The 12,110-nt window shown below is 37.7% G+C and overlaps 1 protein-coding gene across 2 annotated transcripts; it reads left to right on the top strand.

Annotated features, from left to right (window-relative positions):
• Positions 1–46: 46 nt before the first annotated feature.
• BPNT1 (3'(2'), 5'-bisphosphate nucleotidase 1) lies at positions 47–11,737 on the top strand. Of its 2 annotated transcripts, none has more exons than XM_053974729.1 (9): positions 47–364; positions 3,507–3,631; positions 5,648–5,752; positions 6,020–6,127; positions 6,662–6,710; positions 7,728–7,819; positions 8,804–9,001; positions 9,862–9,967; positions 11,161–11,737. In XM_053974729.1, the coding sequence occupies exons 2-9, from the start codon at positions 3,515–3,517 to the stop codon at positions 11,307–11,309; spliced, it is 924 nt and encodes a 307-aa protein (XP_053830704.1). In that variant the 5' UTR covers positions 47–364; positions 3,507–3,514; the 3' UTR covers positions 11,310–11,737. The 2 variants fall into 2 exon arrangements, with proteins under 2 accessions (XP_053830704.1, XP_053830705.1); XM_053974730.1 differs by having other exon boundaries at positions 47–172.
• Positions 11,738–12,110: the final 373 nt, after the last annotated feature.

The following is a 12,110-nucleotide window of genomic DNA, read 5'->3' on the forward strand; positions in this document are numbered from 1 at the left end:
CTCACGGGCTGCGGCCGCGCTTCCGCCGGCGCGACGGGCCGCGGCAGGGGACACACCGCGCTGCGCGGGCGGCACGGCGGCTGCTTGGCGCGCCCGACGGGCCGGGCGAGAGCTTGAGCCCCGCCCGGAGCCGGAAGGATTCGGGGCGTTCCGAGGTGGTTCGGTGGAGGCGGTGAGTCCTCGCTAAAGGAGCCGGCGCGGAGGCCTCGGTGCGCTGCGGGCGGTGAGCGGCGGTGCAGGGGCGTGGGTCCCTCCTCGGCAAGGGGACGGGCGCGAAGGGCTCGGAGCGCCCCGTACGCTGCCGGCGATCGGTGCCGGGCCGCGGGGGCCGGCGGAGATCCAGGGAAAAGCGAGGCTAGACACGGTGAGTTGGCTGCTGCGGCAGCACAGCTGCTCCTGCCATCCCCGAGCAGCAGCGGTGTGTCCCGCCACGCTTCGTTGGGTGCATTCGCGGACACCGCTCCTAGCTCCGGCTGCGCTGCCCTGCAGGCGCTTTGCCACCGGGAATGTCATGGCAAGAGAATCAGGCTTCCCTTTTTTTCCTCTTTGGTGAAATGAGGTAGCGCAGGCCTTTCCCACTTGGAAGTCTGTAGGTGAACCGCAGTCGGATTCCCACCCCGAGTTCTAGCCTGCTTCTGCTGGGTGAATGTTGCTCCCTTACATAATGGAAAGTTTATCTTTTACTAGGTGTGGGCTGAAGTTTATTGTAAAGAAATAGGGAGCTCTGGGCGCTTAGGCACTGGAGTGTTCCAAGAAAGACGTCATTGCTGGGCTTAGCACTTGGATTTAAGGACATGGTCTGTGTGATGTCCACTTTCTCCTTTCATCGGGTGAAATCAAAAATTTGGAAAATGGAAGTTTGTGTAAAAGAGACTGAATGATAACCAGATAACCATCAAGAAATCTGTCATGTGTGCTTTTGAGAAATTATTTGTTGTCAGCCTGTAGTACTTACAAACATCAGAACTAAAAAGCAGAACAAGAACCAGAGAAGTCATTCATTTTAGTAGGTATCAAAATAGGCTGATTTGTCAAGACCATTCAACAGTTTGGTTGCTGGGCTGGAAGAAAGAAGGGAAGATCTTTAGAGGACAAGGTGTGTTTTGAAAATTATACCTAAATTTAACTTGAGGGATAATTTGTGAACTGCACAGTTTTTTAGGAGTCAAGATACTTTTGACCAAAGCAAGCAATATATTCTTAAGTGCCTTGTGGACGCATACATTAGACATTGCCCTCATCAGAAAGAATGTGCCATAAACCTATAAATAAGTTTACTTGAGGACAAAAAGTTACAGAGGTGAAGAACTTAGAGGCAACGACTGCATTCATACTTATCTAATCAAAAAGGTCCAATACACCAGAAGATGTGCCACACAGGAGCTGTAAAAATCTAAGTCACCTTTGCACTAATGAAATACTTTGCAATTCATTAGGTAATTACTCCAGAGTGATGAGGAAGGGGTGTTGAACCTCTAATTTCAGTTTCTTTTAATAAACCTTATTCTTTCATAAAAATATTTTAATTTTAAGGTTTGGCAGGAGATTCTGGCTTCACCACAGAAAGTATATTTGTTTGCCCTAAGTATGGACAAGAAAAATGTACCTAAAAATGTACCTTGGGTCAAGCTTCAAGAATGCATGATAGCATTTCTGTATTGTTTTATGAGTCTTTTGAAATTTTATGCAAACATAAAATAAGTCAAGACTTTAAAACAATTAAGTTTTCATCTCATTTTTGAAGTAGGATCAAATGTACAGTAAAAGGTCAAATGACTTTTTTTTGAGAAGCTGAGCAAAGAATATTAATTATGTTCATCTGATAATTAATTTCAATTCTGTAATCCAAACTTCCCATCTAATATGCTACTTTTTAACTCTTTCTCAGCAATTCTCATATTCCATGTATTTCCATTATGGAATAAACTATTTTCTTTCCTGCTAACTTGTTTCACATTATGGTATAGACTTAAAATAGTATATGGCTTTCCATATGTTATGATACATATTTGCTCTGCAACTTTCAATTGTTTGAGAGCTGCTTTTTGCCACAGGTAGCATTTCCAAAATTTCCTTTGTAAGCATTGCTACCTGTCCAAGGTTACTTTGGGTATGGACCTTGGCTATTCCACAGAACTCCAATGCACTTTGCTCCCACCCATTAGCTGGAAATAATAATTAACATTAGCAACTGTGCTTCTTGAATGTGCTTGCACAGTCGCTCTACTCTTTCAGCCTCAGAGTGCTTCTGACTTTACTGATACAGGTATGGTGTTACTAAAGTGCTCAAAGAGTTCTTGAATCAGCTAAATTTGGGATTCTGATACCTCTGTCATTGCTGTTTTGTGAACAGCCATGAACTTCATTTGTCAAGGAAGAAAGGACAGGTGTTGTATAATGACCTATTGCCACTTAAGCAGTACTTGCTGCAATTGCAATATTTATGATATGATTGTTATTTTACACTTCCTCCATAATATATCTTCTTTTGTGTGGTGATCAGTGAGTTCCTCTGTATTTTGTTCTGGCTCTGCTCAAGTATCTCCTTGGAAGTGTGTCATACATGTCAGGCCAAGCCAAAAAGTGTGTCATCTACACAGACAGAAACAACTGATAGGAAAACATAAAAAGCAATTAGCTTTGCATTTTAAAAAATGCAATGTAGTTATCAATACTACTTTTTCCTGAGCTAAAGAAAAGCTGGGAGGAATGCCAGCCTTTCCAAGGGTGATGGTTATTCTACTTGGTAACTGAAGGCCCAGTGAATTGCACTGGTTTGTGCTGGAGAACAGATGAGGAAGACAATACAATATTAAGAATGACAGGATATGGAGTGGTGAGGGGAGGCAGGAAGATAGAAATTGATTACCTTAAAGTAATCAGGAAAAGTTAAATAAATACAGAAAGGATGGTTAAATTCAGATGGTTAAATTCAGCTTTTGCATACAAGTTTACAGTATCTGCATATCATTAACCTACTTTGTGTGCACAATTGGCCATCGACAAACCCCTATTTTATAGTTACACAAAGGGGAATAGTAAGTGAACTTGCTGATATCATCCTTCCTGGTGGTCTTGTGCTTGAACTCTGGGCATGAACCAACTGTAGGCTCAGTTCTGAAAAAATGAACTTATGTTCAAAGTGTGCAAAAAATGAGTGCTGTGTGTAGACTCTCCTTTTTCTTTATATTTATGATAAGAGTTTCTGCTGCTGCTGTTGTTCTTTTTTAATGTCATTCTATTTTAGTGAGAATCAGGTTCACTGTCAGATAGAACTTGGATATTTGTAAGATCTTGTCTACAATACCTTTACATCCTTGTGTTTGTTAATTGTATTTAAAAAAAAAAAGCCAAAGCTTGCTTCATTACCATTCCCTGGCAGTAACCCACTTTCCCCTTTCTACTCAGTTTAAACTGTATCTGTTTGAAATGTTAGGTAATATACTCTACCTTTTTTCTTCCTTTAAAGAGAGAAATGTTCAAGTTTGGCTTTTGTTTCTTTACAGCATTCAGCATGGCTTCTCCAGCTCTCCTCATGCGTGTAGTGGCCTCAGCATATTCTGTTGCAGAAAAAGCTGCAACAATTGTTAGAAATGTGATGTCTGCAGGAGATCTGGGCATAGTGGAGAAGGTATTACCTTTTACTTTGTTCCAGTTCAATTTCACTTGTTAATCTTGAGTTAGATTAATACAGCCCTCACCATCTCTACCAACACCTGCAACAAATATTCCTTTTTAAAGGATTAGAACAGCCCTAGAGAAGTGTCTTTTGGCCAGTACTTCTAAACAACATTTATACATTTAAAATAAACACCATAATTTTGTCCTGATTTTCTTCACATAACACAAGGTTTGTATAGCACCTCAAAATTCATAACAAGGTATAGTTCCTGTTAATTTCTTTACCTATGTTCTAACATCCTTAGTACAGCTTAAAATACCATGCCCTTGATGAATTTTGGATTAGAATAAATCAGTGTTTGATTTCCTAAAACAAAAAAGAACCTTAGCTTTTATTGTAAGTCAAAGTTTTCAAAATAAAATCAGAGCTTCAAATTTAATTCTAAAAAGAAAACAGATATTAAAGTTCTTAATTTGCTGTAACCTAGTAAATTGCACTGATGAGCCCAAATCTTTGTTTTGACTACAGTACTGGAATAGGTGAAATTAACTTCAGAAGTTAATTCTAGCTTTACAGATACATTACAATATTAATGGCTTCATTAAATATATATATATAATTTTTGGTCTTTACATTGAAGGTACTGCAGGAATTTACATTATTCAAAATTGATCAAAAGTAACAGGTGATATTGGTTCTAATTAAGATTGGTTTTACATAATTTTAAATTTTTTGAAGAATGAGTACTACAAACACACAAAATTAGATTGAAAGCAATGACCAACAGAAGAAGTTCTTGTTTGAGGGACTAGAGATCTTGAAATTCCTGCAAGCTTCTTCCCAAAGGTGGCTGCTGAAGGAGGAGGAAGAAGGCAAAAGGACCTCTACATGTGCCTCTGTAGAGAGGCAGGGAAGAGATGCAGAACAGAAAGGAACAGAAGTGCTGCTTCTCATCATTCATCCTCTTTCTGAAGCCAGCAAACACCAAGACCAATTCCAACTGGCCTTACTGAAAGCTTTAGAACATCTGGGAAGGAAGGGAATGTTCCACCTTTTCCCTCAACATAATGACCCTCTATCCATTTATCTAGTTCAGGAACACCTGAGTTTTTAACCATCTCCTCTCCTCATATCCTGAGTTTTCTTTCCCTCAGTCAACTCTAAGCTCTCAATTTATATTGCTTTTCTTTGTACTTTTCCCCCCGCCCCTACCTTGGAAAGTAGATACTTTTGTCCACCCATTCTTACATTGAAGAATTACTTATACTATTTTATTGGGTTCATGTCCTGGAACATTCTCTGCAATAAACTTGATCTTACTGAGTCTTAATTCAGGACTAATTTAAACCAAATTAATTAGGGGATGAGAGGGAAATTTCAAAGAAAAATACCAAGTTTCATAAAATTAGCACTTGGCTAAGGGACAGACTAGTTTTGAGCATGCAAAAATTAACACATTACATGATTCTAAATGGAATATCTCATTCCTATGGCTAATTCCTGTACCTGGATAAAACACTTTTCATGTTGTCAGCAAATAAGATACAAGCAGATAAAAGTTTTGTTTCATTCAAGTAAGATGTAAATCTTAGATAAACTGTCTTTCTAAATTTCAATGTTAACAGAATCATTTCTCACTGGAATTCTGTCTCTGAACCTAAAGGGTTAAAAAAGTGCTAATAAGTTACCCACTTTCACATGTAGCAGGTTATTAGCATTTAAGATATTACAGTAACACAGTAGCAACATATGTTTGGCTATACAACATTGGGAAGGCTTGCAGTATTTTTTTTATGTCACCTTGGGGCACCAAATCCACTATTCTATTGTCAGACCAGGCTGTCTTAGCCCTGGGGTACACTGCTTCTTGCAGTTTTTAGCTTGCCTCTCGCAAGGTCACTTACTGGGTTGAAGATTTACCAAATTAGACTTCTTTTAGATTACAAGTAGATATTCAGAGTGCTATATGGGCCACTGTGCTGGTGTATTTTTTTAGTACCCAAATTCCTATCCACTCTTGGACAGGCTGGACCCAATGACTTGCAGACCAAAGCTGACCGACTGGTACAAATGAGCATTTGTGCTTCCCTGGCACGGAAGTTTCCCAAGGTGACAATCATAGGAGAGGAAGTAAGTACCTGCTTTATTTCATACTGACAGTTTATCTTGCTGTAGCTTGCACTAGAATTTGCTTTGGCTGGGTTTAAGAAAACATTGGTTTTCATTAAAAAAAAAAAAAAGCAACCCAAAAAGCAACAAACAAAGATATTTCCATCCCATTTCACCTTTCCATTTCATTAGCTTTATCAAGCTGCTGTGAAATACACAGCTCTAAGGCAAAATGAGGTGAGTGAATCCAAGACATTTTTCTAATAATTCTGAGAATTCTTTTGTTAGGAGCTGCCCACTGATGATGTAACTGAAGATTTAATTGAAGATGGTCACTGTGAAGAAATACTGAAGAAACCTTGTCCTGCTCAGTACACAGGAATTAAAGAGGAAGAGGTAATGTGGTAATGCTATTTCTGTGTCTTAATATTTTACATTATCTATACTACTTTCTGATTTTTGCTAAGAGTGTACAGTGAAGAAAGATTTTTTTCAACATTGCCAATTTTTCTTTTTTGTTTGAAAACTGAAATGTAGTCATGAGAATCACACCTCCAGAGCTACAAATGCTGCATGCTTCTGTGTGCAGTAATGGGAAATGGAAATTGGCTTCTTGCAATTGTGATTCAAATTAGTTTGGCAGGAATCTAGTTTGGACATATGAAAGTAATCTCATTTTCCATTTCAGCTTAATCCTTCATACTTCTATTAGAGATTTACTGAGACATTCCAGTCAACATTTAAGCTTTTTTTTTTGGTGTAAAATACTATTATAGGCTTCAGCCATATAATACTGTTAAAACTTTGGATCTCTTTTTTTCTTTACTACCATAAGGAAATAAAAACAATAAAGTAAAATATATACTTTGCGTGGTAATTTACATGATTTGTGTTTGTTAATTTTCCTTTTTTTTTTTTTTATTCTTAAAGCTTGTAATATGGGTTGATCCCTTGGATGGAACCAAGGAGTACACGGAAGGTTGGATTTTCTTTTAATTTTCTTGATTAAAAAAATAGCAATAGTAATAAAGTAGCATATACATATGCATAGTTTTATCATAGAAGTTACTTAAAATACGGTTTCATAAGGCTGATGTTTCTGTACTTTTTGAGTGCTTGGACTGTATTTATTGACTCCATTCAGTTCTAACTAGTACTGAATATTCCTGATGGGCTACTGAGTGCTGATGAATTTTTATCACTTCAGAGTGCAAAGAGCTGCCTTTGATTGCTGGCCGGTTGTCTTGAGTTTTTAGTTAAATTTACAATTTTGCATATCTTTGCAAAATTGAAGGACTAAATCTCCCCGTCAAACAGGAATATGCTCAGTTATATTTACATCTTCCTCTCAAACAACCCAAATACCACAGCTGTACTTGTAGTCCTTTCAAAATGAAACAAACATCCTCCCACAAATCACGATTCTTCAGTCATGGGAAGAAACTGTTCTCAGCAAAGCCTAATTTCTATCCATAGAAATAGACCCTAAAATGAAATAAAATAAAAAAAAAAAAGAAAAAAAAAAAAAAGAAAAGCCTCTAAGAAACAATATGCTGAAACCTCACTTTTGCCTCCTAATGCATCTTTTAGTTGATTAATGTAAAATCTTTTAGGTAGATATTTTTTCCCTTTTTGGGGAGAGAGATGTACAACTGTCAATAAATTGCTAGTTTTGAATGGCATTAAAGAAATCCCACCACAATTACAGAAGAATGTCATCATATACTGCTGTGTAGTTGTATCTTTAAACTCCCTTCTCATTATGTGTTAACTCTAACATAGCTGTATTAAAAGAACTCTATCTGGGGCATTTTTTAGCAGAGCTCAAGGCTAAATGACTAAAAAAATTAAATCAACATTTGAGAATCCGGATTACGATTTCATTTTTAAGATAGCACCCTGCATATTGATTTGTGGACTTTTACTGAAGGTTTATGTTTTTATTAAGATCTCTCTCTTTTTCAAGCATAACTACATTCCTGCTTTCTCTGTCCAGGTCTCCTTGACCATGTAACGGTTCTTATTGGAATTGCCTATGGAGGCAAAGCAATAGCAGGAGTTATTAACCAGCCATATTATAACTATGAGGTATTAAATCATTGATTTATTTAAAAGCATTGTGTGATTTCTAAATGTTACTCCTAAGCTATTTCAGTTAGCACACTTTCAACGGAAAAGTGGCGTGTAGTGGAGTTAATGTTGTAATGTAAGCTATAGGGTTTTTTTAATAAAATATATATAATTTTAAATGTTGGTGTCCAGGAACTGAATGTCAGGAACTTACTAGTAACCATACTGAATCATGAGGCTGGTGTAATGCACTAATACTGGATATATTACATAGATACTCTGCAAATTACTACAGTCCTTATAAAGTACCTACTGTAAAACAAGTACAGGTCAGTGGTGTTGCAGTCTTTGCTAGAAATTCTTTAGTAAATCCTTGCAATGGGTGCATTTGCAATGTGTGGTAACTGCCATAGATCTGCAGCCCTAAATAAACCAAGCATAAATTGTCACTGACAGCTGGGTTAGAGTGTATCATGCCAGGCTTCAGGTAAAAGTCAGGACGGCCAACCTACAGGCATTTACACATTTGGAGATTATTTCAGTATTATTGGGGGAGCTCAAGATACAACCTGATTAATTAAACTTACTGGAGTTAAAAGAAAAAGCCCTTGAGCTGATGTAATGCTATCATGTTCTGTGTGACATGTATCACAAAGTATTTCAAATTACAAGATACTTTCAATTACAGATTGTGCCCCAAGTAGAGAAATAGACAAATATTAATCTGCCAGTCACTGGAGGCAAGATGTAATGCACCATCACAATGTCACAGATAAGAAAAGGGTCAATGATGTCATTGCCTTATAGGGAAAGAGAGCTAATTTCTCCCTCTGGGCTCTTGAGTAGTTCTTTTTAAGTGCCACTGTTTAAATGTACAGCCCAGTATTAATATTATACTCCCTGATATGCCAAGATGCATCTAGGTACCCCTCTCCCTTTGTGCTTTAACTGCTGATCAGTTAAACCCCTAACTCTAACCATCATTCTGTGCCTTTCTTGTAGGCAGGAGCTAATGCTGTGCTGGGCAGGACAATTTGGGGAGTGCTGGGCATGGGTGCCTTTGGCTTTCAGCTGACAGAAGCACCTGCTGGCAAACACATCATCGTTACCACCCGCTCCCACAGCAGTGCCCTGGTGAATGAGTGCATCACTGCCTTGAACCCAGACCATGTAATCAGAGTTGGAGGAGCAGGAAACAAGGTATGAAAACCCCAAATCTTCTGTTTTTACTGGGAGGTGGCACCTTTGGCAAAAAAATTAAAAATACTTTTTAAAGAAATCATTTGCTTGCACAAACATACAGGAGAGATTTGCTCCACCTTACCCAGCACAACTTCTCTTCCTAGCATTCAGTCTGCTGCGAGGTTGAGAGTATTTGGCACAGGTGTATTTGTACCAGTGGCCATGCTGGTCATGGCTGAGGTCTATCTTCCCCAGTATTCTGTTTTTTAGGGGTGAAAATAAAAAGTTGTAAGACCAGAATGACAAAATGGGAATTCAGTTTAATCTCAATTATTTGACATGTCCTCCTGTTTGTATTAATACAGCTTTTGTTCCACCTATCTAGCAGTACATTTGAAAGGATAAAAATATAAGCACACAGTGATATTTTCTTTCTGGAATTTCTTTGTGTACAGGGAACACTCGTTTGGTACAGGTTTTAAAGCTGTTTTGTCATAGCTGTCAAAAACACACCCTATCATCTCTTTTCTCCAATATGTGCAAGGCCCAAAGTGGCACTAACACAACATGTATGTATTTTCCACTTTATTTTTTTAGTATTTGCACAAGAAGTGGATTCTTGTTTCTGAAACTGAGAGCAGATTTTCATCCTATAGACTGTATTTATAACAATCAAAAATATTGAACTGGGAATGGTGATACAGTATAGCTTCTAAATCTTAACACATTTCTTTTAATATTAATAATGAAATGGCTGGAGTTCCTTTCCTGACTATCAGTACTTAAATAAACAGATTTAACCCCACTTCCTGGTGTTATTTCTACCCATTTCTAAATGCCTAAATCCTTTGCAATGATTGCAGCTCTATTCTTAACAGATCATTCAACTCATAGAAGGCAAAGCATCTGCTTATGTGTTTGCCAGTCCTGGATGCAAGAAGTGGGATACATGTGCACCTGAAGCTATCCTACATGCTGTGGGAGGTAAGTTAATAGCATTCAAAGTTCCAGGATAAGTGAAACTGCATTAATTTGAAATTAGTTTTGCTTTCCATTGAAAGAAAAATGACAATACATGTGTCAATAACTGTCACATAATTAAAAAAGCCAAATCCCCAAATTTGGGGTATATTAATTTTAATATTTTCAAAACAAATGCCCTTTTTTTTTTTCTGTTGGCTACTATCTCACAGTAAAATCTACTGTCCTACTAATTGAGTATAGTAGCTTATTATTAGTAACATGTTATGTAATATGTGGACATTGCATTCTTTAAACCAACAAAAATAGGTCAAATCATGCTGTTGTTCTCTGGATGTACAAACTCCAAAATTTAGTCATTCATGTAATTCAGTAGAATTAGTGGTCTTCAACCAACATGAGACACTTCACTTATCTAGGGGATAAAGGGGTTGAAAAGTTATGAAAAGACTCACTACTGAGGATTTGAAGTACTATTATTTTTTTAAATTGTTCTTTTCACATTAATAGGCCTTTTACCATCATATGCTAAAATTATGGAATTTGATTCCTAAATTCTGTCAGTCAAGGATAACAGGCTTCATAATGACACTATTGAACTCCTCTGCAGCCTGTAGTGTTCAGGCTGCTGTGGGATAATTTTAAACAGGGTTAGCTCAAGCACAAAGCAACCCAACCAGTCTGGGGCAGCACAATGCTGTATTTAGCCTCTTTGGTAGGTAGGAATCTCCTGGTTAAATTAACTTGAATAAAGATCTGTGTTGCTCTTGCTAAGTGATTTCTAAAATCTCATTTAAAACCAGCTGGGGTGTTTTGACATTATGTTAGAGTTTGTGGTATAGAGTCACTCTGGTTTTTACTTGAACTGAGGATTTTTCTTTGCTGCTTGTCAATGGCAAATGTAAAAGCTACTCAGGAAGCATTTTAAGTAATCCATGAGAGAGAGATGTTTTTCTTTTTCTGAGACACAAAGAATTTAAGTATTGTTAAAAAAAAAATAAACCCACTAGTTACTCGATTTCAGTCAATATAAAACCTGTGTACTTAAACTGGAAGCAGAGATACTTCACATCTGAAGACAGGCATGTGTACCAAAGACTGCTTTTAGTTATTTCACTTGAACTAATGGACTCCAACTCCTTTTTGCTGGAATATTTTTTCTTTTTTCTTTTTTTTTTTTGTTTTTGTTTTTGCAGGCAAGATAACTGATATCCATGGAAATTCATTTCAGTATAACAAAGAGGTGAAACACATGAATTCAGCTGGGGTCCTTGCCACTTTGAGAAATTATGACTACTATGCCAGTCATATTCCAAACACTGTGAAAGAATCTCTTGTGCCTTAAAGCAGGGAAGAGTCTTCACTTGGCCTGGAAGGCTGGGAAAATGAGCTTGGAAAAAAAAGAAAGGAAGAAGATGTCTGAGCTTGAAATTCTATTTCATAGAATCTGAACAGAATTCTTTCAGTAAGGTGTTCAATAATTTCAAAATTATACAGAATCTCTTAAGTATCTGTTGGATCAGATTGTTTGGTTGTGTTGAGCAGACAACAACATCAAAACAGTCATGTTTCTTCAGTAGTTGTTTTCTATATTCTTTGGGAGTTTTTCTTCCTCATGATTGAGTGTAATATACTGCTAATCATAACACTGCAGACCAAAAATCATCTTCATATTCTGGGCACAAAATCATGTTAAGTCATGTACCTGATCTTGCTCAATGGTTTTTGTTGTCAGTAAGGGTTATTGTGTAAAATACAAATGGACTAAGCATTTGCCTGGATGGATGAGCTCATTTGTTATAAAATTGCCAGTTTTGATTCTTAGAAGGGCATCTGAATTTTTTTTGGTCTGCACTGAGTTTTGGGATGGCCAAGACTGCTATTTGTTGGGTTGTCTGAGTTTTGAAGGAGGCAGGACACAATGCAGCTGAGCCTGGAAATCTCAAATAAGGGTTCATGGATCGCTGGATTCACTGAGGATCAGTGACGTGTACATACAGCAGAGTTCAGGACAGCTCAATTGGGAACCCAAGGAAGCATGACAGGGGCAGGACTTCCTAGCACCTCTGTGATGATTTGAAATGCCTTTTTCAGGGTTTATGCCACTGCAGTCTTGGAGCACTTTCGGTATCCAAAGTCAAGGTCA

The sequence above is a fragment of the Vidua macroura genome, chromosome 3, assembly GCF_024509145.1.
Source record: "Vidua macroura isolate BioBank_ID:100142 chromosome 3, ASM2450914v1, whole genome shotgun sequence".
Lineage (NCBI taxonomy): Eukaryota > Metazoa > Chordata > Aves > Passeriformes > Viduidae > Vidua > Vidua macroura.